Source organism: Ambystoma mexicanum, chromosome 9, assembly GCF_040938575.1.
Source record: "Ambystoma mexicanum isolate Mex_15411 chromosome 9, UKY_AmexF1_1, whole genome shotgun sequence".
Classification (NCBI taxonomy): Eukaryota; Metazoa; Chordata; class Amphibia; order Caudata; family Ambystomatidae; genus Ambystoma; species Ambystoma mexicanum.
In genome coordinates, this window is record NC_090931.1 from 80,705,824 (window position 1) to 80,729,239 (window position 23,416).

At 47.8% G+C, this 23,416-nt stretch overlaps 1 protein-coding gene across 1 annotated transcript in view; it reads left to right on the plus strand.

Annotated features, from left to right (window-relative positions):
• SRPRA (SRP receptor subunit alpha) overlaps positions 1-23,416 on the plus strand; it is a 644,254-nt gene that overhangs the window by 229,045 nt on the left and 391,793 nt on the right. Inside the window, exon 4 of the mRNA XM_069614204.1 lies at positions 7,482-7,651. Within this exon, the coding sequence (XP_069470305.1) occupies positions 7,482-7,651 (170 nt within the window). The remainder of the gene's footprint in view (positions 1-7,481; positions 7,652-23,416) is intronic.

A 23,416-nucleotide genomic window follows, 5' to 3' on the forward strand; every position in this document is an offset into this window, starting at 1 on the left:
TTTCTTCCCTGGCAGTGCAACGACCTCCAGCTTTCCTCCACGTCGAGATCTCCTCTTCCCCTGGACGAAGCACCCGCTGCCAGGAACAACTGCCCCCGCTGGAGCTTTCTCACCATTTCAGGTACTGTGTCCCGCCTGGTCTCCCTTGCAACAGACTGTTCAAGGTGTCCCGTAAATCCTTGACTTTCTATCCTGGGGTGACTTGGGACCTGCAAACTAACTTTTCCTGACTTGATCCAACCCTTTTTGAACTATCTGCAAAGACTCTTTAAAGTACTATTCAACTGTGTGATCTTGGACACATTCCGCCTTGCTCTCTCTAAGAGTGGGCCTGGCCTATGACTTTCTTGCTCCTCAGTAGACTCTGCCTTTTCTGACATGCTCTGGTTCTCTTAAAGTGTTGGTATTGTGTATTTTCCTAATTCTGCCTTTTTCCCTCCCTTTTTAACTAACTTATTGGAGTTCCATCTTAGCTTAAGCGCTCACCTCTGTCTGAAAATAAGTGGTGTTTTAACTAAGAGTTGTTCAATAAGTAATCAGGGATGTATATATATTAATAGTGACTGTTGCCATATTAGTGTTAGTGTATTTTACAAGTGCGTTTTTAAATAAATAATTATATACTTTTATACCCAAGCTCTGGTCAGTGTTTGCTTGTGCTACTGTATTTTGGTACCTATCTTGTATACTCTATATAATGATTAACTCTTCTTGAGAGAAGTCTGGCTGCTCAGCCACAGCTACCAGGTACATCTGGGTGGTACAGACTGCTACCGATTGGGTTTACTGCCAACACCTGTAGACCTAAGCCTTTTACAGTGGTCCCTAAGGGAACTGCACAGGTTTCTGCTTAACAGTTCAGGGAAAAGAATGTATATTATTTTCTATGTAAAACACCGGTTGGTTTATCCTTTCTTCTATCTTTAGCTTAATCTGGTACCAGGTTGGAACTATTAAAGGCTACTTGGCGGCGCTGTTCATCTTTAAGCGCTCGTCAGAGGAATGTTCCTACTTCAAATTTCCACTGGTGACACAATTTGTAAAGGGGCTCCCCAATGTGTCCCCCATCTCCTTTCCAGCTTCCAGTTTGGGACCTTAATCTGGTTCTAAAATTCATAATGTGTGCACCTTTTGAACCCTTACACTCGGTTCCTTTTAAGGTTAACCTTTAAAACCATTCTATTGGTAGCTCTATCTTCAGCCCGTAGAGCGAGCGAGTTGCAGGCACTTTAGTTCAAGCCACCCTTTACTATCTTCAACAAGGATAGGGTTGTTTTAAGGGTCAACCTTCATTTTTGCCCAAAATCATTTCTGATTTTCATATAGGTCAGAAAATTGTTCTACCTTCTTTCTATCCCCCACCTCATCCTGGCAAGGAGGAGTAAAGACTACATAGGTTAGACCCTTGGAGAGCGTTCAGCTTTTATAGATCTAGAATGTCTAAACTACATATTGATGACCAACTTTTCATTGCATATACAGGACATAAGCTGTGTCAGGCTGTTACTAAACAGACCTTATCCAGATGGATAATTATGTCAATCTCAATGTTACAGGCTGGCAGGAAAAGGCCCTCCTGAAGGTTTAAGGGCCTATTCCACCAGGGGCATGGCTACCTCTACAGCCCTGCAAAGGGGCGTACCAATTAAAAACATTTGTGAAGCAGCAACGTGGTCTTCCATCCACACCTTCACAAAGCATTATTGCCTGGAATCTTCCCTCCGTCGGGATGGTACTTTTGGCAAGGCAGTCCTGCACTCTGTCCATAAAAATATATGAATTCAAATTCTACTCCCTCCTCCAAACCAAATACTTCTGTGGGAGTCTGTCAAAGATGAGGAATACGTGGGAGGACACAATCCATTCGAAGAACAAGTTCCTTACCCCAGGTAACGTTCTTTTGACTGAATGTTCCTCCCACGTGTGCCTCATCGACCCTCCCTTCCGACCCCACAGTAGAATTTCCTTTGTTATAACAGCTTCCGTTCCATCAAGGATGAGTACGGTCACTCCTGTGTTTTGAGGGTATCTTTGCTAACGGGGGGAAAAACAGAACTCGGACCAACGGGCGCTGCTCATGCTATATATGATTTCATCCTCGATGGAGGCTTTCGAGGGACATCGACTCGATGCCATCGACGCACAGCGCCCTCTGACGAAATTTCTTTTCCTGAAGCAGACGTGTCAAAGATAAGGAATACGTGGGAGGAACATCCAGTCGAAAGAACGTCAACCAGGGGTAACTAAGTTGTTCTTTGTAACCATGGGCACACACACAGAAGTCTAGAACTTAATTTTCATTTTAAGATCATTTGGATAATATTTGTAATTCACGCATAGTCTTATGCACATGAAGGCCAAGCTATGATGCCCTATGGGTCCAATATATAACCCACAACATTTTTTCAGCACCTCCTAACCTGTGTCAATGGGAATGTCAGATGTCCAATTCACTACCAGTGGATAATATTTGTCAAAGTTAATCAGCTCATCAGTCGAGTGATAAATTGGTTCGAGAATTCTAATAATTAGCAGGATGCCCTCTGTGTTTAATGAAATATTCTCCCTGTGACCTACCAATGACCAGCCTCAGTATTCATGTGTTTCTGATTAACTCTGCAAGAAGTTCCATAGCTATTGCAAATCGTAGGGCTGACCTACACTACACATGTCACTTACCTCACACCAGCGAGAATACTGTTCATGCAGAGTCTTGCCAGTGGGTTGGCAACTAATCCTATGCTATCCAGCAGCTAGCCACCAAACCCTGTGAGGCGCTTGACCTTAAAGAGATCTCTTGGAGACTGATTTGAAAGCTTCCTCTGCAGTTAATGTTGCAGCAAAAGATGATATATTGCCATTTGTCAGCAACAAAACTCAGAAAAAACCTGGCAAAGGTTGAGGGTCGTAGATCACCCCGGTATGAAAGACAGCTGAGATCTATATGCATGGGAGGATAAATGTGGCACCATTTTGTCCTTTTCAATGATTTTTGTATCATATTTTTAGCATGGATAAGGGCCAGTATGAACTGTTTTCAATTATTTGGATCTCTTCCAGGTTTTAGCAAGAGTGTTCAAACATCTCATAGGTGGGAGGGAAACAATTTGTCTAGCTTATACTCCTTCCACCAGTTTTCTGGTGGCAACTAACTGGCCATTGTGAGGTATCGGCAATGAGAGGCGGACACAAAGTTGTAATGTTCTCAACTTTAGCCATGTTTATTAAACGAAAAGGGGTTTGGAAGAATGCCGATCTTTACCTATCCAAAAGAGGGTCCCTACCTATGAAGCTAAAGCAAATTGGTGTTGTGTCCAAAATACTTCTAAACCAAAAGATACACAGAAAATGTTCCAAATCAACACAATTCTGTAAAATATACGATTGTTTCAAGAAAAGTATTTAGAATGTTCCATTTCAACCCAAAGCTTTTGTTACAAGTGCTGAAAATGCCTTTCACTTAATGTTCTCTTCAGGATGACAAAGCAAATATTCTTTCCACAACACAGGTTGGAATACACCAAAAGGAAGTCTTTTGTGCTTTTCAGAATGACAAATCAAAATAGCGTTTCCACACACTGGTTGGAATTGAGTAAGAACGAGTCTTAATTTTCAGGATGGCAAAAAAAGCAATTTCAACAAAGATTTGACATAATATAGTACTTCTGTAACACAAGATTGGATTTCCTGGTGTACTCCCTTGCCAGGAACTCCCCAACTGAACATAAATCCTGGTTTACTGTCCTGGCAGGTATATCTTTTCCCAAAAGGTTCACTACCTTAAAAACATCCTGTATCGGGTCTGTTTGCTATAGTCACTTTGCTTTTTAAAGTATGACTCAATTATACCTCTTCAATAACTGAGCTTTTGGTCAACTTCCTTTTCAATACATGTTGAGTTTTGGCTATGCTTGTTCCCAATTTCCCCAAATTTACATCTCGGTTAAGGAGAATTGTACAGGTTTTGCCTTTGGATCTCTTTTTTAAAGTTTCCCCAAATTGACATCTCATATGAGGGGAGTTGTACCTCTTTTGCCTTTTTGTATTTCAAGTTTACTTGGTCGATACTCAAAATATGTTCCCAAGTGTTCAATAACTTGTGGGCACATCCGGAGCCCCTAACTCCTCTCGGTCGACTCACCGTCTCTACGTGCAGCAGCAGCGTGGAGTCTCTCTTTGGTAGGCTTCCACCACAAGGCCAGGTCTCTCTTGGTTCCTGTTTTGGCTCCTGGTTGCTTTGCCGCTGGAACAGTTTCCATTCCCCAGGACACCGTCCTCCCAGGTCCCGCGGTGCCTCTAGCGGTCCCGTCAAGGCTCCCGCTATGAAAGTACCGGAGCTCCTCTCCTCCGACACCCTACACCTCCAGGTGGCTGCCTGCAAGTGTCTCTGCCGTTATGCTCTCGGTCCGCTTCCTGCTCTGCACACTATGCAGCTTGCTTCCACGTCTCCTTCACCTTCCTTCAGCTGCCAGTGATTTCTGAGTTTAAATGTCCTGCTCAGCTGATTGACTAGACCGCACGTTACACTCGGCATCGTTGTTACACTGCAATAACGCCCCACTCCTCTCCTTCGTCCCAGTACTCAAAGCCTTCTGGGAATTGGAGTCCAAGATTTTCATGTTTTCAGATTTCAAAATTAAACACTTTCGTCTACATGACAATTATCATAAACATCAGATGTCAAATATGTTTTAGAGGCGTTATGTACTGGAAAAGAATTAACAAAGTTCTGCCAGCGATGTTTAACAGAAGCAGCTTTTAAGTTCTTAAAACTAAAGGTTTCTGAATGATGACAATATACCATTAGAAACTCTGGAAAGGGGGGGACCTCTTCACAAAAAAGAGAACACTGCGTCTCTCCTGTCGGAGCGACCACCCCCCAACCCGACAGCTATCTCATCCCATATGATCCACCCTCAGAATACCACCCCAGGCTCCGGATCAGGTAGCGGCTGCCTTCCCCTGGCCACGTGGGAGGGAACTTCAGGCTGGGGATTAGTGATGACTCAGTAGGATTCATCACACCATATGCCTTTTAAAACATTCAGATGTTGAATCCTCAAATGAAAGAGCTTTGGCAGTGGTTTCCTTAGTTTGGTTTTGATGTTTGATTAGTAAGATCTACTTCCACTAGGTTCTCAAGCTGATGAGTCTTCATTTGAACACTTGAGGGAGTGTTCATCTATTTCTGGAACCATCACTTAATCACAGTTCATATAGGTTGTCTCATAGAAACGTTTAAACGTCTCACTAATGCCGTTTAACATACACTTTTATTTTTTCATAGTTTTGTGTGAAAGGGTGGCCCGCCATGTATAACCACAATCATTAAGTCCAAGGGTGTTTATTTAAAACTTAATAGCCAGCTTCTGTGGGCCTGGGACGCACCTTCTAGCCCCAGACGTCCTTACCGGGCTGTTGGTCACTACAGATCGGAAACACTTATCTGTTCTTCTAACTTTTCCCTAAGACGCTGGCTATCTGTCTCCCTAGGGAACATCTAACTTTCCCTCGCCTATTGTTGGTTAGTCTCCGGGAATAGGGAATGGTGCCTTCTTTCGCCCTGCGTCACGCACTGCTTTCACAACCTCTCACCAAACCCTTTGCCATACTGATCTCCACAACTGATCTCCTCTCCCTATGCCACTGTCCCTCCAATCTCATTCCGCCTTTCCACCTACACCCTTCGACCTTACTTCCTTTCCCACTCCTATTCCTTATTACTGCTTGTACTTCCAACTCTCCCTCTACCTTTGTTCCTTCTTCTCCCTCCTTCCACTGTACCTCACCGCCCCCTACTGTTCCTATCTTACTAACTCCTATTTTACCCTATACCAATGTCTACTCCTATTCTCCCTCCCACTGTTGTTCCTCCCGCTACTAACCACAACTACTGTTCCCACTCCGCTACTGTCACTACCTCTCTCTACTACATTCTGAGCTACTCAGGGATATGCTGCCCTGCTCACGCTCTACTAGCCTCTGTTCAACCCTTAGGGACCTGCAGGGATATGCTGCCCTGCTCACCCGTCTCCTACTAACTCCCACTCTACCACTAAGGTGTTTCCTCGCTATTCCCACCACTTCCCAACTCTACTCCCAACCATTACTACCTCTGCCACTATTACTACCCCACTCCATTGCTCCTACTCTACCTCTACTGCTCACACGCCCCTCACACAAACACTCTACAGACCCCCTCCTAAACCAAAGGCTCTGTACTCCTTCAGGCTGTCACTTCCTCTGGTCTCTCGGTCGTCCTCCACCACCTCCTGTCCTCGCCCAATTAACCCACACTTAAACACTCGCACTTCTTTAAACCACCTACCCCCTTCCAGGATTGACTACTTACCCTGATCAATCACCAAGGGCTGTGACAAGGGAAGGCCATGGGAGGACTTTAAAGGGTTGATAAGCCCTGCCCCTTTTCCAACATGCACCATGCTGGGTTCCCAGGACACTGGAACATAAAAGGCCCTGTAGGGCCTTTTTAAAAATGTTTATCCCTGGTGGTCTAATGGGTAAAAATCTCTGTGTGGCCTTTACTACATAGAAAACCTCAATCCCTGGTATAGTGGTGCAAGGCCTTCATGGGGGCCTGTTGAAATTCCTTAGTGTGCTAGTTGTGATTCCCTTTTGGCTACTGGTGTTGTGAAGGACACGGCACCCCTTGGTGCTGCGTCTACACTTGCTGCGTCCTGCTGCCAGTGTTGTGCCGTTTGGAGCATCCCTTGGAAAATATGCCACCAGCGTCTCTCATCCTCCGGCGCCTGCAGCTCCACGTCTCCTGGGGCTGCTGCTTCGTTGGCGGCACAGAAGCCACCATAACCGCAGGTAAGGGAGGGGGGCCTGCCTACACTCAAGCACCCGTGGATCCGCTCCCACACCATAGGCCCCCTTTACTAGGCCACCTCGCTGGCCCTATCACATTTGTATGATTTCGTGGGGTGTCACTGTCAATTGAAAACCCCAATTGGTCGGGCATGGACAAAGCAGCATGTTGGCTCGAACCTATACGCTGACTCTCCCAACACAGGGCCTTTTGCTATTTCCTGGGTACAACTCATTTTTTTACAGACAGATTCCGAAGTAACCATTCGCTGCATATTCATATTTGAGTTCCTATTACTGGCTAGACTGTGAAGTCCTCACACAGTCAGTCTTCAACATAGCAAGCTGTTCAAAACAGCAGTGCATGAATACATATCTTTCTTTGTAAAACGGGCCCAGTTTATTTCATAGATTGTTCAGTGGCGGGAGATTGATATATGTTGCACTGTATCTGCACGTGCATGAACATTTCTGTACTCCTTGCATTGAGAAGAGTGTCTGCACCATTGAAATTATCTTGAACTGACAAATCCTCGATATTCTTTTACTGCATGTATCCTCATCCTCCTCTAAAAACTGAGTGGCTGGTCTACTCTGAACTTTACAAGTTGGACAGCGTGTTTAAGTCTGACTTTGTTTATTTTTTTCAGGGAAGCAGAGGCGAGTAGCAGGGCCCAAGCCAGAGCTCTGACTGCCATGAAAACCTTTGAACAGTCCCAAAAGTCCCAGAAAACAGTGAAGTCCATGATTAAGAAGCCTGGAGAAAAGGGGAAGGAGAAAGGAAAAGAGAATAAGGAAAACAAAGCTTTCAAAAAGGAGGGTGAGTGAGAGCCTTATCTGATGGAAATGTCCTTTGAAAGGCAAGTTCTTTGACAGCTGATCTGCACTATGTGTACAATGGTTCTTCATTTGGCGTCCCAGATTAATGGACAAGCTGATGTTTATTTGTAGGTCTGCCATGTGTTTTAGGTACTCTGAATTTATAAACATGGTCCTATCTAAACATGCTTCTTGTTTACATGACACTGTGAGCATGAGGAGGTGGGTTCCCTCCCCCTGGTTAATGGTGAAAATGCATACAATGCCTCCATTCAACATATGAAGAGTTCCATCTATCTTGGGTGCCTTTTTCCCCGCCCCCAATCTGCTCTCTCCTGAAAGTGATATGCATTTCTTAATGTCCATGTTGAGCCCCTATAAGTAACATTTCTCCAGCATGGGTCTGGCATGGATTCACATGCTCATGAATATTCCCCTTCGTCGGGCTGGGAATCATCGGTAAAAGAAAGTTTCACTTTCACTAAAGAACTGTCTTTTTCCTGCAAACCAATCGCTGTCCTCTGTGTCATACTGCCCCCCATCCAATGACAGTCCTCTCTCTAAGCCCCTCCTCTGGCAGCCATCTTCAGATTTGTACCGCACGCTTCAGTCCCTGAGTTTGCTCTCTGAGATATTTGTACGTTTTATTTTCGTGTTTTTTGACGGAAAAAGTTGTTTCAAAGGAGCCTGTTTGCTCTTTTCTTCATCTGCTGAGAGCGGGGACCCTTTGTCGGTGAAGTTCTGCGCCCCTGAATGGCGAAGATCCTTTAAAGATTCTACAAGGCCATCTTGGACCTACTTCACACCTTCAGACCATGACGGAGAAGGAGGGAAGGTCCCTCTTCAGGCCCTGCACCAAATGCAGGCTACAGAATGTGTTTGTGGAGGACCAGCACCTGCAATAAATCTACTGCCTGCACCCAGACCACAGTGCGAGATATGCCTCGGTTTCTCCAAGAAAACAACGGACAGGCATAGTAGGCTGGCGGCATGGCTTAACACGAAGAAGGCCTCTGACCCGTGCTCCGAACAGGGTCATGCCTCGTCCAGGACCGCCCAGTCTGAGGAGTGGTCTTCTAAGACCTTTAAGAGCGCCTCATCCGTGGGGGCCCAAGATAAGGTCAAGATTTGCAAGTCTGAGTACACTGGGTTCGCCGCTGAAGCAGGTCCCAAAGTGGATAGTGCGCTATCAGTATCACCTTCCGTCTCCACTGCCAGCATACCTTCAAGCTTCTCTTCAAAGAGGAAGTCCTCTACCCCGGCTAAACTAAGGGAGAAATCCGAGAAGCTGTGGACGGAGGAGAAGGTCGCGCAGCCCCAGTAGGCTCAACCGGCGCAGGCAAAGACCTTGTCGGCGACTCAGATGGCTTCTACCATCACAGTAGCTACGGCCGCTGATCCTACAAGGGTAGCTCCCACGGCTCAGTGTCCCTGCCCCCAAGGCGTGACACCGCCGCAGTGACTTTGGCAAAGTCTGCAGGCACGTCAGAAGGGGTGAAACTGGCCCAGACCGCTGTTCAAGACGCTCAGTGGGGGAGAGGGAGGTGTGAGGAGGCCCCGAAACAGCAACCCTCCCAGGCCGTTGCCCAAACCATGGAGGTCTCGTCCACGGACGACCAAGATCAAGAGTCCTTACATACGGTCCATGAGGACGTTGAAGAGGACGAGACCGCGCAGGGGCTAGTTTGCCTGTTCTGCCTTCTCAGCCGAGGGACATTTCCTTGAATATTCAATCAACTTTACACACGTTTGGTGCCAGAGATCCACATGAGGATGCCTCTGGTGCTGGTACCAGTGATCCCCAGGTTCCCGATCAACCTCCAGCGAAGAAGAGGAAGCAAAGACATAGGCGCAGCGGATGGAGAATCGCCACCTTTGCATGCTCCACATAGGGTGTCCCTACCGGATGAGGTGGGGTCGTTCCACTCATGATCGCCAGGGCCGCTGAGCTATTCCTGCTGCTGCCCGAGGAAAACAAGAAGGGAAGGGCTTCAAAGGCGCGAAGCCAAGAGGAAGACTATTGTGGCGGTGACTTTTCTGGACGACGTTTGGGAGTAGGGCCTGGCCCTCGTGAAGAACCCATGCACAGCTCCAGCCAAGCAGGATAGGCTGGAGAAGAAATATATAGGGTGTCGGACTTGACACCCCAAGTGCCTGAGGTCGCAACCATCGCTGGACTCAGTCATGTCGGTGGCCGCGGGGAAATTGTTGGCTAACCCGTCCTCGTCATTTTGGGCCCTCTGGACAGCCAAGGGAAAAGGATGGACGCCATGGGAAAGGTGGTGATTTGCACTGCAGCGTCCACTATCAAGGCAGCCAACGCACTGGCAAACCTGGCCAGGTCCGAAAAGGAATTGTGGTACAAGTTAGGACTGATCCTGCAGTTCCTCCTCGATGACAAGAAGATGGAAGCCCTCGCTCTCTTCCTGGAAGGGGAAGTGGCGTCTGATCACGCCATCACAGTGGCGTTGGACGTCGCTGACTCGGGGTTCCGGCAAATGGGGAACTGTGTCTGCCTTCAGCGACAGGGTTGGATGAAAGCCTTCCATCAGGAGGGCCAACCGAAGGTGCTGGACATGCCCATTGACAGGGAAAATCTGTTTGGGAAGACTGGCGACGAGTCCCTCCAGGCCATCAAGACAGACGGCCCGCTGGGCACTCTCCAGCTGCACCGCTCCTCTAGGGGAAAGTCGAGCAGGTCTGCAAAGGGGTTTTCCACGTCATACAGACAGCCTTCCAGATCCTCAACACAAGAAGCCTACAGACGCGGTTTCAAGGCCTACAGTAGCAGAGGACACAGTCGCCCGCGGGGCAGGACGCCAGCGCCGAAACAAGCCTGAACCGACTGGGACGTCGGGCCCCTACTTCTGCACCCCCTGTGGAAGGCCGACTGGCGAGGTTCGTCAGTGAGTGGAGAAAGATCACTGACAGATGGGTGCTGGACGCTCTTGCCTAAGGACACACCCTGGAGTTTCGACGCAGGTGTCTGTGGATCTCTCTAGTTGCCTGTCAGGAGCAGCACATCCCTCTGCTTCTGCAAGAGGTACGAGCCATGCTGCAAAAAGGGACGCTAGATCTGGTTCCTGAACGGCTCTGGGGGAGCTGGTTCCCCAATGGCTCTTGGGGTCCAGAGTCTATTGCAGATACTTTCTAGGCAGAAATAAGACTGGGCTGGAGGCCCACCCTGGATCTACGACATCTGAATAAATACCTAAAGTCCCAAAAGTTTAGGATGGTCACGTTGCAACACATGCTCCTCCAACTGGAAAAAGGAGACTTGTTGACATTGTTAGACCTGGAGAACACCTATTTCCACTTCCCCATTCACAAGAAACATTGAAGTTTCTGTTTTTCGTGGTGCAGAGCGAGCACTACTAGTTGAAGGCCCAAACCTATTGGCTTGGAGTCAGTCCCCAGAGGTTTCATGAAATGCTTGCCACCAGTGGCAGCCCATCTGCGTCTACAGGGCATACACGTATACCAGTACCTGGGCGGCTGGCTGACACGCGCATGCCCGCGGGAGCTGGCCGACGAACGCACAAATGACCGGCCGGCTATAGATGGATCTGGGAATTTCCGGCAACTATCCAAAGTTCTGCTTAAAGCCATCGCAGAAAGCGCTGTTCCTGGGCGCCAGACCCAATGCAGTGTTTTGCCTGGCATCGCCCTCGAGGAGAGGCTGGTAGCCATGCAAGGAAAGGCACAATGGCTGTCGTCGAAGACGGCCACCGTGCGGGCCATCAAATTGTTATTGGGCATGATGTCATCCTGCATCTACCTCGTCAGTCTCTGCAGGTTGCAGATGTGATTCCTACAGGAATGCCTGTACGTCCGCTGGATACAGGTATCCTCTCTCAACAAAGAGTTTGGCGCGTGATTGTGTGATGGGGCGTCCGCTCCAACATTGCCCAGGGCACAGGATTTCAAAACCCCTCATACCAGGAGACGGTCACCACTGATTCCTCCTTGGAGGTTGGTGAGCGCACACCAGACGTCTGCATGCCAGAGGCCTTTGGGTGCCGGAGGAGAATGATCTGCATATAAACATCCTGGAGCTACGGGCAGTATTCTGGCTGCTCTAGTCATTCCTACCGTCTCTGAAAGGCAAGGTAGTGAGGATCTTCATGGACAACACCTCAACCTTGTTCTACGTCAGGAAGCAGAGGGGCGCTTGATCCCCGGAGCTCTACAAGGAAGTGCAGGACTTGTGGGACTGGGCCTTCGGACAGGGGATGTTCCTCTTCGCTCTCCACCTGGTGGGAGACAGAACACCTTTGCAGACTCCCTCAGCAGGGAATCGCGCTCCTGCCACGAGTGAGAGCTTCGTCCGGATCAGGTGGACCGCCTGTTCGTCAAATGGGGCAGACTCCAGATCGATCTGTTTGCGACAGCGGTGAATTCCAAATGCCTGAAGTTTGCCAGAAGATTCCACCAGCCTAGGAGCCTGCTGGACGTGTTCTGCTTCCTGTGGGAAGGTCTGTTTCTGTACGGGTTTCCTCCATTCCCTCTCCTGCTACGAGTCATCAACACGCACCGTGTCAATGCAGGATGATGTTCATCGCCCCGGCCGAGGCAGATTTTATATCCGGACCATCTCAGCCTGTCGGCGTCTCCTCCAGTCATGTTGCTGGTGGTTCCGGATCTTCTTGTCAGAGAGGGAGGTGCAATCCTTGATCACGACCCAGGATCGCTGAACTTGAGGGCTTGGCTCCTGCAGCCTTAGTTTGGAGGGTATACGTTGCAAGTGGACTGCAGGGAGCTCCTTGCCAAGGCCAGGGTGTCAGCGACCTTGAAGTGCTACGGCCATAAGTGAAAGCATTTTGCTACGTGGTGCCAGTCGTAGAAGATTACCCCTCTGAGGGTCACACCCCCACAGATCCTTCCATACTTTCTATCCCTGCCAAAGGCTGGAGCGCACGCCTATATCAAGGTTCAACATGTTGGCTATCTCCTGCTACACCAGGAAGAGCTTCGCTTTGGCCCACCAACTCGTCAAGGCGTTTCTCAAAGGACTGTTCCGATCCTTCCCGCCGGTGAAGGTTTCCGGCCCCGGCGTGGGAACTCGTCATGGTTCTGACGAGGCTCATGGGGCGGGGGCCCTTCGAGCCTATGCATCAGGCCACAGTCAAATTTCTCTCGTGGAAGACTGCTTTCCTTGTGGCCATCCCCTCTGCCAGATGTGTGGGTGAGATCCTGGAATATACTGCAAGCAACGGTACCTGGCTTTCCACAAATCGAGGTTGGTGCTGCATACGCATCCCTCTTTCATGACGCAGGTTCAGTCGCAATTCCACCTCAACAAGGCTTTGGGGTTGCCTGTTTTCTTCCTGAAACTTTCGTTGCCGGCAGAAAGGGCCTTGCACTCGTTGGACATTGCTTTTGCCCTGAAGTTCTATGTGACACGCACAGTTTTAGGAAGACTTCACAACTGTTCATGAACTTTGGTCCTGTGAACCACGGGAAGGCCTTGGCCAAGGCTTCCATTTCATGATGGCTCTCCGTCTGCATCACACACTGTCATCGGTTGGCGAACCGACCACTGCCCGGCCGTGCAAGAGCCCACTCCACCAGAGCGATCCCTGCGACATCAGCGTTCCTGTTTGGTGTGCCTCTGCTGGACATCTACAGGGCTGCTACGTGGAGGTCCACTCACACCTTCATGAAGTTCTACTGCGTCGAGAGGGATTCCAGGAGGAGTCCAGAGCCGGCCAAGCAGTGATGCGCAACCTGTTCGAGGTGAGTCTGTTGCAGATGTAAGGGTTATTGCTTCTGTTGAGCCTTGCCACCTCCCGTGGTTGTGTAATATTGTACTGCTATGTATTTGTTATTCATGAGCATGTAAATCCATGCCAGACCCCATGTTGGAGAAGGTTAAGTTACTTACCTGTAACTATTGTTCTTCAGCATTGGTCTGGCATGGATTCACATGCGAACTCTCCCTCCGGCCGCTCTGCGGCTCTTCTTGGTCATACTGTAACTTTACCTTAAATTCTAAGATGGCTGCCAGAGGAACAGCTTGGGGAGAGGACTGTCATTGGATGGGGGCAGTATGACCCAGAGGACATTGGTTTAGAGGAGAAATACAGTGAAGTGAAACTGTTTTTCTGTTAGTGAGGATTCACAACCTAACGACGGGGAATATTCACGAGCATGTTAATCTATGCCAGAACCATGCTGGAGAACAATAATTACAGTTAAGTAACTTAACCTTATTCTATCTAGCAGAGACTTTCTTTTTCTCTATTGTTCTGGTGAAATACTTTTTCTTTCTTTAATATAGTTTATATAGCGCCACTTTCCTCCTTAGATTTATTTGCTTTGGGGAATGCAGATGGTTCTAGGAGGCTGAACAAAAGTCCATGTTTGTCAGGTATAGTTAGTGGCATAACTGTGCATTATTTGTATTGTTTATATGCATTTATGCATTCCTCTGTTGTGTTAAGGATTTCAATTGGGCGACATACACCTTGGTCTCAGACTAGGATGTAGCGCTCAATTGAGATGCCTTTTCTTTATTTTATGCGGATTCAATTTGAGATGGTACACAACTCGTCTCGCACCCCCTATTTCAAATACCCTGGGTCACAATGGACCATGAACCATGCCGGTTGGTGAAATTGCAATATTTATTTATTTTTAAAATTCATAAGAAATCCTACAATTTTTAATATGGGGCAGCAATCACCAATGGGGTGATATTACAATGAAAATGGTAGCAATGTACTTGGTTGACCTTCTCCTAGAACATATACAAAGCACAAGTGAATAGGAGCACAGTTTCCACCTGCAACGTTCCCTCAACCCCCAATTAATCAGATTGGATAGAAAGAAGCAGAAGGTAGTCTGGAATAAGGGGCAGAAAACGGAATCAAAATCCGACCTTCCCTCACAGAATGAGAGGCAAAACACTTTGCAAAGGCATAAAAATGGCCCTCGGAAATAGACAAATAATTAATGTTCGGTTAAATTTGTGAGGCAAATAGGATTTCTCCCAACAGGAATACAGAAACACTAGCAATCACAATGCAATGGATCAACAAGAAGCATACAATACGAAAATGAGTGGAAAGTTAGAACATGCTGCAGCCGAATGACAAGTTGGAAAGTTGCAATTTTCTCAATTCCTGTTGAACATGACCCAAACCCGTTTTTTATAAAAACGGGTGAAATACTGAAAATCGCAATGCAGTTTGTGGTCTGGGGACAGATGTATATCACAGGGACAATATCAAAGTGAAAGAATGGTGGCAGCTGAAGATTTGGATGAGATTTTCGGGGTGGAATGGGGTTCAGTTTTAGGAAAAATAGAGCAGTTGAAATGAAAACTATGGTTTTGAAAGAAAGGCAAATGTTAATTAAACTAAATTATCTAGACTATATTTTTAAAGAGGAACACAGTAAGCTCCAAGGTTGATTCGCGAGGTCAACCTTATCACCCCAATGCTCAACTTTAACTGGAAATTAGTTTGATTACTCAAAATTTAACTAAAGGCTTAGGATTTACAGCAGACAGAAATGAAAAGAGAAATGGCGCTACCGCTTAGAAATCAAGGACAGGTTGCACAGAGAATTCAAACAGTATTAACAAGTTACCAGGGTATAAATATGATTGCTTAAAGAGTGTAATACAGACAAAAGGGTCAAGATGGGTACACTGTGTTTCTCTGGGATGGGGAGATACTCGCATTGCATGCTTAGGTTTGGAATTATGCAAAAGCCAACTGGGTCTGGTCACCACACGGCGGGCGCGTCTTACAGCAAACAGCTGGGCAATTCTGGTCACCGGATGGCAAGGACAGCTGGATGGCAGGGTTGCAGCGGGCATGTAGGTAGTAGGCAGCAAAGCTGGTCTGATTTCAGGATGCAAAAGGTACCAAAGCTTCTTTTTTTTTTTAATGGGATTTTAGTGGGGGTTTTTCTGGATCAATGGCCTTGCTGGGACAGGATCAGCAATGCTTTGGCCTTGTTGGAGTAGGGTTAGCAATGCTTTGGCCTTATAGTGAAATCTGGAATCAGCAAGATGAATGGAGCAGATCGGGAACGCAGCTGCTGGAAATTCAGGAGTGTGTCTCTAGAGTCCTGTCAGGGACTCCTGAATGCATAGTGACATCATGGAAGTATATGGTAGGGCAGGCTTAGCTAAGCACGCCTCTAAACCACTGGATTGGTCAGGGGTGATAGTCCCCGCCTCGCTCTCAGCTGGTTGGATTTCAAGGGCAGGATGTCAGATTTATGATGCAAGTTTTACAATGTTTAAAACCTCCCACAGTTATTTTAGCTAAAATCCAATTTTGCCACAAATGGTACATTTATACATTTGCAGTATCTTAACGAATCACATAAGCAGGTTACATATTTTATGCAGAACATACCTGTCCAACTCTGCAATCTGTAAGACATTGTTTCGCCCTTCTAAAACTTTTTAGTCATTTTGAATTTGAAATATCCAGCCTAAAATTACACACGTGTCTTGATTATCGTCAGGCATGCAAGTATGCAATGTTGTAATTGCATCATGCATACTTCACTTATAATGTCCACTTTTTTGCCATTCCTATTCCCCATGTGTCAGTGAAGTCTGACATCTTAAATTAAAGTCTAAAAAAATCACATTTAAACAGTTAGCATTTCACATTTTTACAAAGTCCTGCTGCAGAGATAAGTCTTTAGCATTTTTATTAATAATTAGTCCTTGGAGGTAAATGTCAGTATTGTTCCCCATATAAGGGCATGCCTTTCCAAGGTTACCCCCTTAACCCAGGGTTGTCGGAGACTTCCTTTGAAGCTTCTGGTAAAAGTCACGAGGAAGTGTGATTTTTCACTTCGCACATCAGTGTCCCAGAAGTTCCATTGTAAGATGGCTCTGCCCAGACCCAAGTCTGATTAGTATGTGAAGTTTCTTTGTCTTGGTCAATCAAAGTTTTTCAACCTAGCAATTCTCATCCAGGTGTCCTGGATGTTTATGGTGGTTCCTTTTTGGGGGAAGCTCTGACCAACTGGAATAACCTGTTTTGGGAGCTTGCAAAATCCAGCCCATGCAGTTTAACCTGTTTTATTTTTTTATTTTGTCCTGAATCAAAACAAGCCGGTTGAATAAAACAGCCCATATGTTTCCCCAGCAACAAACCCCTTTACATTGCTAGGCACGGACATGCTTTCATTCAACATTGTACTTTTTAAAACAGGCATTTTCTGTCTCTGGTTTTTATAAGCCCATTCTGACACATTTGGTGAAAGCTGGCAAATTCCTTTAAAATTCGGTTTTGCTCTTCCATCTGGATTCCCACATGGTTTTGTATCTGTAGTCAGCTTGTTTTACACAACAATCTGTACAAGGCAAAAGTCTTCATGAAATTGACATGTGCACAGAAAGCTATGATTTTCTTTTCAAGCATTGATTTTTTTGGGACATTTTGTAGCAAAATGTAAGCGTTTCCCGTGTTGCTGAAGGAAAGCTTTTGTTGATTTTCTCAGGTTTGGCTGGCACAGCCTGTCATTCAGGAATAAGGCTCTTTTCTGATGGAGAACAATGTGAATATGGCTGTGCGTGACAGGGTCTTTTTGATAAAAGCAGTTTGATGAAAACCGGGAAAAATGGCATCAGAGCGGCATCATTTTAAAGGTGAAATATTCCCTTTTTCAATGGGAATTTTGGGCTTGCAGCAAAACAGCACTGCTTTTCCCCTCCATTTCTTTAAGACAAACAAGAACACACCCTAGTAACCTTTCTCAGGGTGTTCCCTGTTCCATCTTGCCCAATAGCGCTTTGGCAAAAAAGTGCAGCGATCCTTTTGTCGCTGCAAAGGCAGTTTGGGTGCAATGGTGCTCACAGGAGCCAGCGCAGCCATTTTGCTGGTTCTGCTGAAGTGCAGCTTGGTGATGTGGGGGAAGTACTGCTGAGTGTGTAAATATATCCCACAGTTGCACCTTCTTTATAACTGCAACAAACTTGAATCTTGAGGTATTGTGAATTCTGAAAAGCAAACGGTCGCATTATTTCACTTAGTTTTAAAACAATAAAGCAAATCACAATTATAAAGTGATTAAGAAGCACATTTATTGGCATCCCGATTGGCTAACACGGTATCCACAGATTTAATTGAAAAAAAAGACTGGTAAATTTGTTCGAATTTCAGCTTTATGACAAATACGAACCCAAACATTTCATATAAATGTAGTGTTTGGTGCCTTTATCGTAAACCAGGGGAGCGGTGGGTTGCGGAGGTGTCCCCTGCCCCCTTGTTCACTATAAAGGTATCAAGGGTTGCGGGGGTGTCCCGTGCACCGGATTATAATAGTTAGAAAAAAAAAAGAGGACCCTGCAGCGCTGGCTCCCATGCACGGAAGTGAAGGGAATCGGCGTCGCAGAGAGATGCAGGAGACTGCGTACACAAGGTATTTCGCCCACAGGTAAGTAAGGGGTGGGGGGAGAAGTGGGTTATTAGAAATGTTCGGGGGAGTGAAAACCGAAAGTCATTTTCGTTATTTCTCCCTCGAACATTTCTAATTCGGTTAATTCATGGTAATCCGACTAGCACACATGTAATATCAGAGACCAGTTTTAGTATGGTACCCGTTCTCGTGGGGTGAATGCAGCTCCTAGTAGTAGTCGGTGTTAAGCAAGCCAGCTTCATCTACTTTTGTACAATATTTGTTAATTGAGTCACCGTTTGGTAGTGCATTACTGCACCTAATTGGATTCCTAGTAGATCGAAATCTGAAATATTTCAAACATATTTATAATTGAAGACTGATGATAGTATTGAAGAAGCAAGTCTCGGGCTGTCCAGTCATTTTAGCTATAGGCAGAAGCTATATGTGGGATTGTGGTGTACTGTAAAAGGCTAAATCTGTTTTATTACATCAGACTATGAAATAAAGTGCATGCCCGGTGCAAGCTTAGGTGGCTCTGCTGACAGGGCAATAGGTGGTATTACTGCTAGTTTAGAACAGTGAATTGGTTACAAATGTTACAGGATTGATTAGTATCCTGTCCCTGTCAGTCTTGTAGTGTGCCATTGGTGTCAAAGTTGGTTGGAAGGCTTGGATCTCCTGCCATGTTTTGAACATTTGTGGGGGAGGTGGGTTGCTCCTTCCATAAAGGATTGATTCACTGGGGGTCTGTGCACACTGATTTGATTCTGGGACTAGCACAGTGTTAGGATTTTCCATCAGGAAAATCAATCCATGCGTAGGTTACAGGGCTTCTCTGTAGATGCCTTTCTTTCACAGGGATAAACATGGCAGGCCGGTAAAAGATGATGTGTAACATACAGCACCACGGTATAGGGGGATTGTCCCATGGGAATAAAGTCCATAGTAAAGCACACCTGTCAAGTCCACGCAAGCTGCTTTGTACTCGTCTTGTGCCCAATGCGCTCCAATGGGTCAATGCTTTCCAGTGGGCTTTTCCATACGCTAAGTTTGTTCAGTGTGACGGGCAATTGGAAAAGGTCCGGGTGGGCCAAAAATTCATGGCTTGGATGTGAAGGTGCATGGTGTTGTAGTAACAGCCTCAGGACAAGGACCTTGGAAGAAGTTACTGTAATCAAGAAAGGAGAATTGGATGCTGGGGTTTGGTGTACCTACTGTAGTAGCAGAGATTTCAGCCTTGGTGGCTAAAGAAGTGGAAGTGGCGATTCACTTCAAAGGAGCCAACTTTCCATTGTGGACAGTCTCCGTACTCCAGCACCCTGCTCTCACTCCTTCCCAACTGCTTGGTTGGGTATATTGTGATTTTTTTAATTCGATTGACACTTTTAAAAAAAAAAACAATGTTTCCTTCTCCCCACATGCCATTGATAACAGGATTCAAGCGGTCTATGGGATGCAGTAAGCAATCCTACATGGTGGACCCTCACAATGCCTCAATAAGCTGTCTTGGGAATGTCCATCTTGCGAGTTCCTGTCATTTCTGTGTTGGGATAAAACCCAGGCTGCTAAGAACACGCTTAGTCTACATGCTCAAGAAGGTGCCAATACCTCAGACCAATGTGGAATTCGTAGAGGGACGGAAAATTGCATCCTAGCAGATGCAACATTTGGACGAGGCACAATCTGGACGAAGCGCAGTGTCTGATTCGGAACCACCTTTCGGTGCATATTAACCTTGTGACCTCCAATCCCAATGGACCTTTTACTGCCCTTTCAGGAGTTCACTCAGGGTGTATGTGTTTGCAAGTACCTCTCGGTGGATAGCACAAGGTCGCAGGACTTTACCTGCCACTGCTCTGCCCAAAAGGCAAAAGTCAGTCCAAGGGCCACAAGGTCTCTGAGAAGGTGGAGTCTAGCGCCCTTGCTTCAGAGTCAAGTCTCCCCACCTCCAGGATCCCAGTACAGGCCTTGTAAATTATTAAAAAAGTCACTAGCCCAATAGGGCTATTTAGTACCTCAATCTACTGGCCCCAAAAAATTCTCACCTCTCCAAAAATGTAAAAACAATTCCACTTATTTTTGTTACTTGGTGCGTTTCACTATTAATAAATATCATATTTGACGTAATGCTTCTAAGCAGTGGCCAACCATGCACAGTGAAAGTTTATTTGCGGTTTACTGCAAAGTACTTTGCTTTGCAGTAAATAAATACTGAATTACACATTTCTACATCCCTGTACTTGTCATGAAGTGCGACCACAATGGAAATTGTCCTCGCCCTTCATAAAATCTCCTTGCCTATGCGAGTGGACGAGAAGATTGTGCGAGCCCAGCGGTACCGCAAAGTCTGTACTGGCAGTACCTGGGTCTGTTTCTTTGGGGCCGGCAAACCAAAAGCGGGCTAAATCCTCTTCCTCCTAAGATCATTTCCAGTCTGAGAAGCAATCATGTGCCTCATTCCAGCTTCGGTCATGATGGAGGCTTCTTTGAAACATAAGGAGCACAGGCACCAACACTACTAGTGTGTATGAAAGCCAGTTTGTCTTCAGAAACAACTCCAGTCTGATGCTGAGCATTTAGATCCTTCGGATTACCTTCTGATTACTTTATGGTACCGCTTTGAGTTTTCCAGTACACCTATGAGAGACAAGGTTTCGCCTTTACCTCAATTCTCTCTGAAGGATCTTCCTTCAGCCCCCAGTCTTTAGTACCTATCTTTCGAGGGGATTGGGTCCTCCGACGTATTCCATATCTATGACATGTAATCACCACAGCTGTGCTGCTTTGGAAACTTTTTTCGGCGTCCTGCGTCGATGACGTCGATGCGCCGTCGTCGAGGGCCTCCTCCGACGTCATCCGATGTGATAAGTAGGACGCACGACGCCCGTAGCCTCAGTTCCGTTTTTTCCGCGAACGTGTTGCTTCGAGAATCTCGGTTAACGCCTTGACTCTTTGGAGTTCTGTTCTTCGAACCTGTTCGTTTTGTGAAAATCCTTCGTGTGAAGATGTCTTCTACTTCGTCTTCGACCCCGTGTCCGGGTTTCAAGAAGTGCGGGGAGTGTGGGTCCAAGATGTCAGTGACGGACTCGCACGACGCCTGCCTCTGGTGCCTCGGGGAGGCCCACGACACGGATGACTGTATCGACTGCCAGTCGCTCACGTCCAAAGCCTTACGCGAACGTAAGAAGAAGTTGTCGGTAGGTCGGGTGTCCAAGCCCAGGAAGTCGAAGTCTGCGGGGCTTTCGACGGATGATTCGAGGGGTGACTCTCCCCGTCATCGTCGGAAGTCTCGTGGGTCTCCTTCTAGGAGTCGGTCTCGCCACTCCTCAGCCTCTTCGAGGCATTCTCGGAAGCGCCGACACCGGTCGTCTTCCAGGTCCTCTTCGGAGGACTCTGCCCGGCACATCGCTTACCCCACCAGCCGTGCGACGCCGGAGGAATGGGCTTCCTTCGGGAAGAAAATGCTGGCGATTCTTGAGTCGCAGGGTACTAAGCCGTCCGCGCCCACAAGTGGGGTCGGTCGTGAGGGGTCGAGAGACACCGCTCGCAAGAGTGGCCGGCACGAGTCACGGGAGAGGTCCCGTTCGGACAAGGAGGCTTGTTCTCGACGTACCCGTTCCAGGTCCCGGTCCTCGACGCGTTCGGGACCGCATGCACCTGTGAGGTCTTCGAGGAAGACATCGACGTCTGAGGCGTCGAGGGCGTTGACAGGCTTTCTCGAGGCTCTGGCTCCGAAGAAGTCGTTGAAGCCGTCGACGCTCAGGTCGTCGAGGGACACGCTCGGGGCTCCGGCTTCGAGGGCTGTGTCGACGCCGCCGATGCTGGAGGCGCTGCATCTGACATCGACGCCGATTTCCTCGACGCGATCCTCTCGGCGCCGGTGCCGGTTCGCTCGACGCCTTTCGTGTCGGAGGTACCCCGTGGCACGGGAGAACCCCCTAGGAAGGCTCTGGTTAAGAGCAAGCACTCTCGGGTGCCTTCTTTTCGCCACCTGGACTATATTTCAGAGGCGGATGAGGATTCTGATGGCCTGGTTCCTAGTCAGGTTCCAGATGAAATTGTCTCGGGCCATAGTCAGTTTGACGATTTGAGACAGTCTCTGCATGATGCCAGTGGACTGGACACCTCTCCGGAGGTGGAATTTTGTAGGCCTGAGCCTGGCTCTCATGCCGATTCCTCGTACCGGCGCCTTATGGCTAGGGTTTCTGAGTACTTGTGATGGTCTGCTCCCCCAGGGGAGTTTGTGCAGGATGATCTGACGGACATCCTTGATGTTGGTCCCCCAACTGATCCGGTACTGCCGTTCCATATGGCTTTACAGAGAAGGGTGGCGGCGGCTTGGACTGCTCCGGAGAGTCTCTCGGCGGTGGGCAAATCCTTGTCGCGAAAATACCGTCCAGCCAGTAGCGACCCCTGCTACTTGACCAGGCACCCCACTCCGGAGAGTTTGGTGGTGCAGGCGGCCACGGCCCCGGCAAAGCAGGCGTCGTACCCTACCATCCCTCCTGATAGGGACGACAAACGTTTTGATGGCTGGGCGAAGAAAGTGTTTTCTTCTGGTGGTATGGCGCTTCAGGCGGCCAACTCCATTTGTGCCTTGTCTCGTTTCACACACTCTGTGGAACTGTGTTGCATTAGCGGCTGAACATATTCCCGAAGGGGACGAACGGGATGGTTTCCTTGCTATAGTCCAGGATGGTAAGGATGCCATGTGTGAGTCCGTTCAGTCGGGTTTGGACTTAGCTGAATGCGTCAGTAGGTCCATGGCGGCGAGCACCGTAATACGCAGGTTTGCCTGGTTGCGGAAGTCGGGGTTTGCTCCTGATGTGCAGTCCCGGCTCCTCAACATGCCCTTTGACGGTGAACACCTTTTTGGCAGCAAGGCTGACGAGAGCCTTGAGAGGTTGCAGACCTCAAAAGCTGCAGCGAAGTCGTTGGGCGCTGCAGTTCGCCAACCTCCGCCTTTTCGTCCTAGGGGACAGCAGTGGAGGGGTGGTTCCTTTCGCTATTACTCCTTCAGTAAAGCGAGAGGAGCTGGCAGTCAAAGAGGCCAACGCAGGGGTACCAGAGGTGGACGACCGGGTACCCGTGGTGCCAAGGCCGCTCGGGCAGTTGCCTCTTTGCCCTCAGGTAACGCCGCAGCCGCTCCCATTCAGTCATGAGGCCATGTCCCATGGTTCGCCGGTTGGGGGAAGGCTGGCGCAGCATCTTGTAGAGTGGCAAGCCATTACTTCAGATGTGTGGGTTCTGGAGATCATAACCCACGGCTACTGTCTTCCCTTTCGGCACAGGCCTCGCGACAATCCACCGGGGAACCTCTCTTTGCAGAGTCTGGATCTGCTCCTTGCGCAGGAATTTCAAGCCCTGCTGGAGAAAGGCGCCATAGAACTGG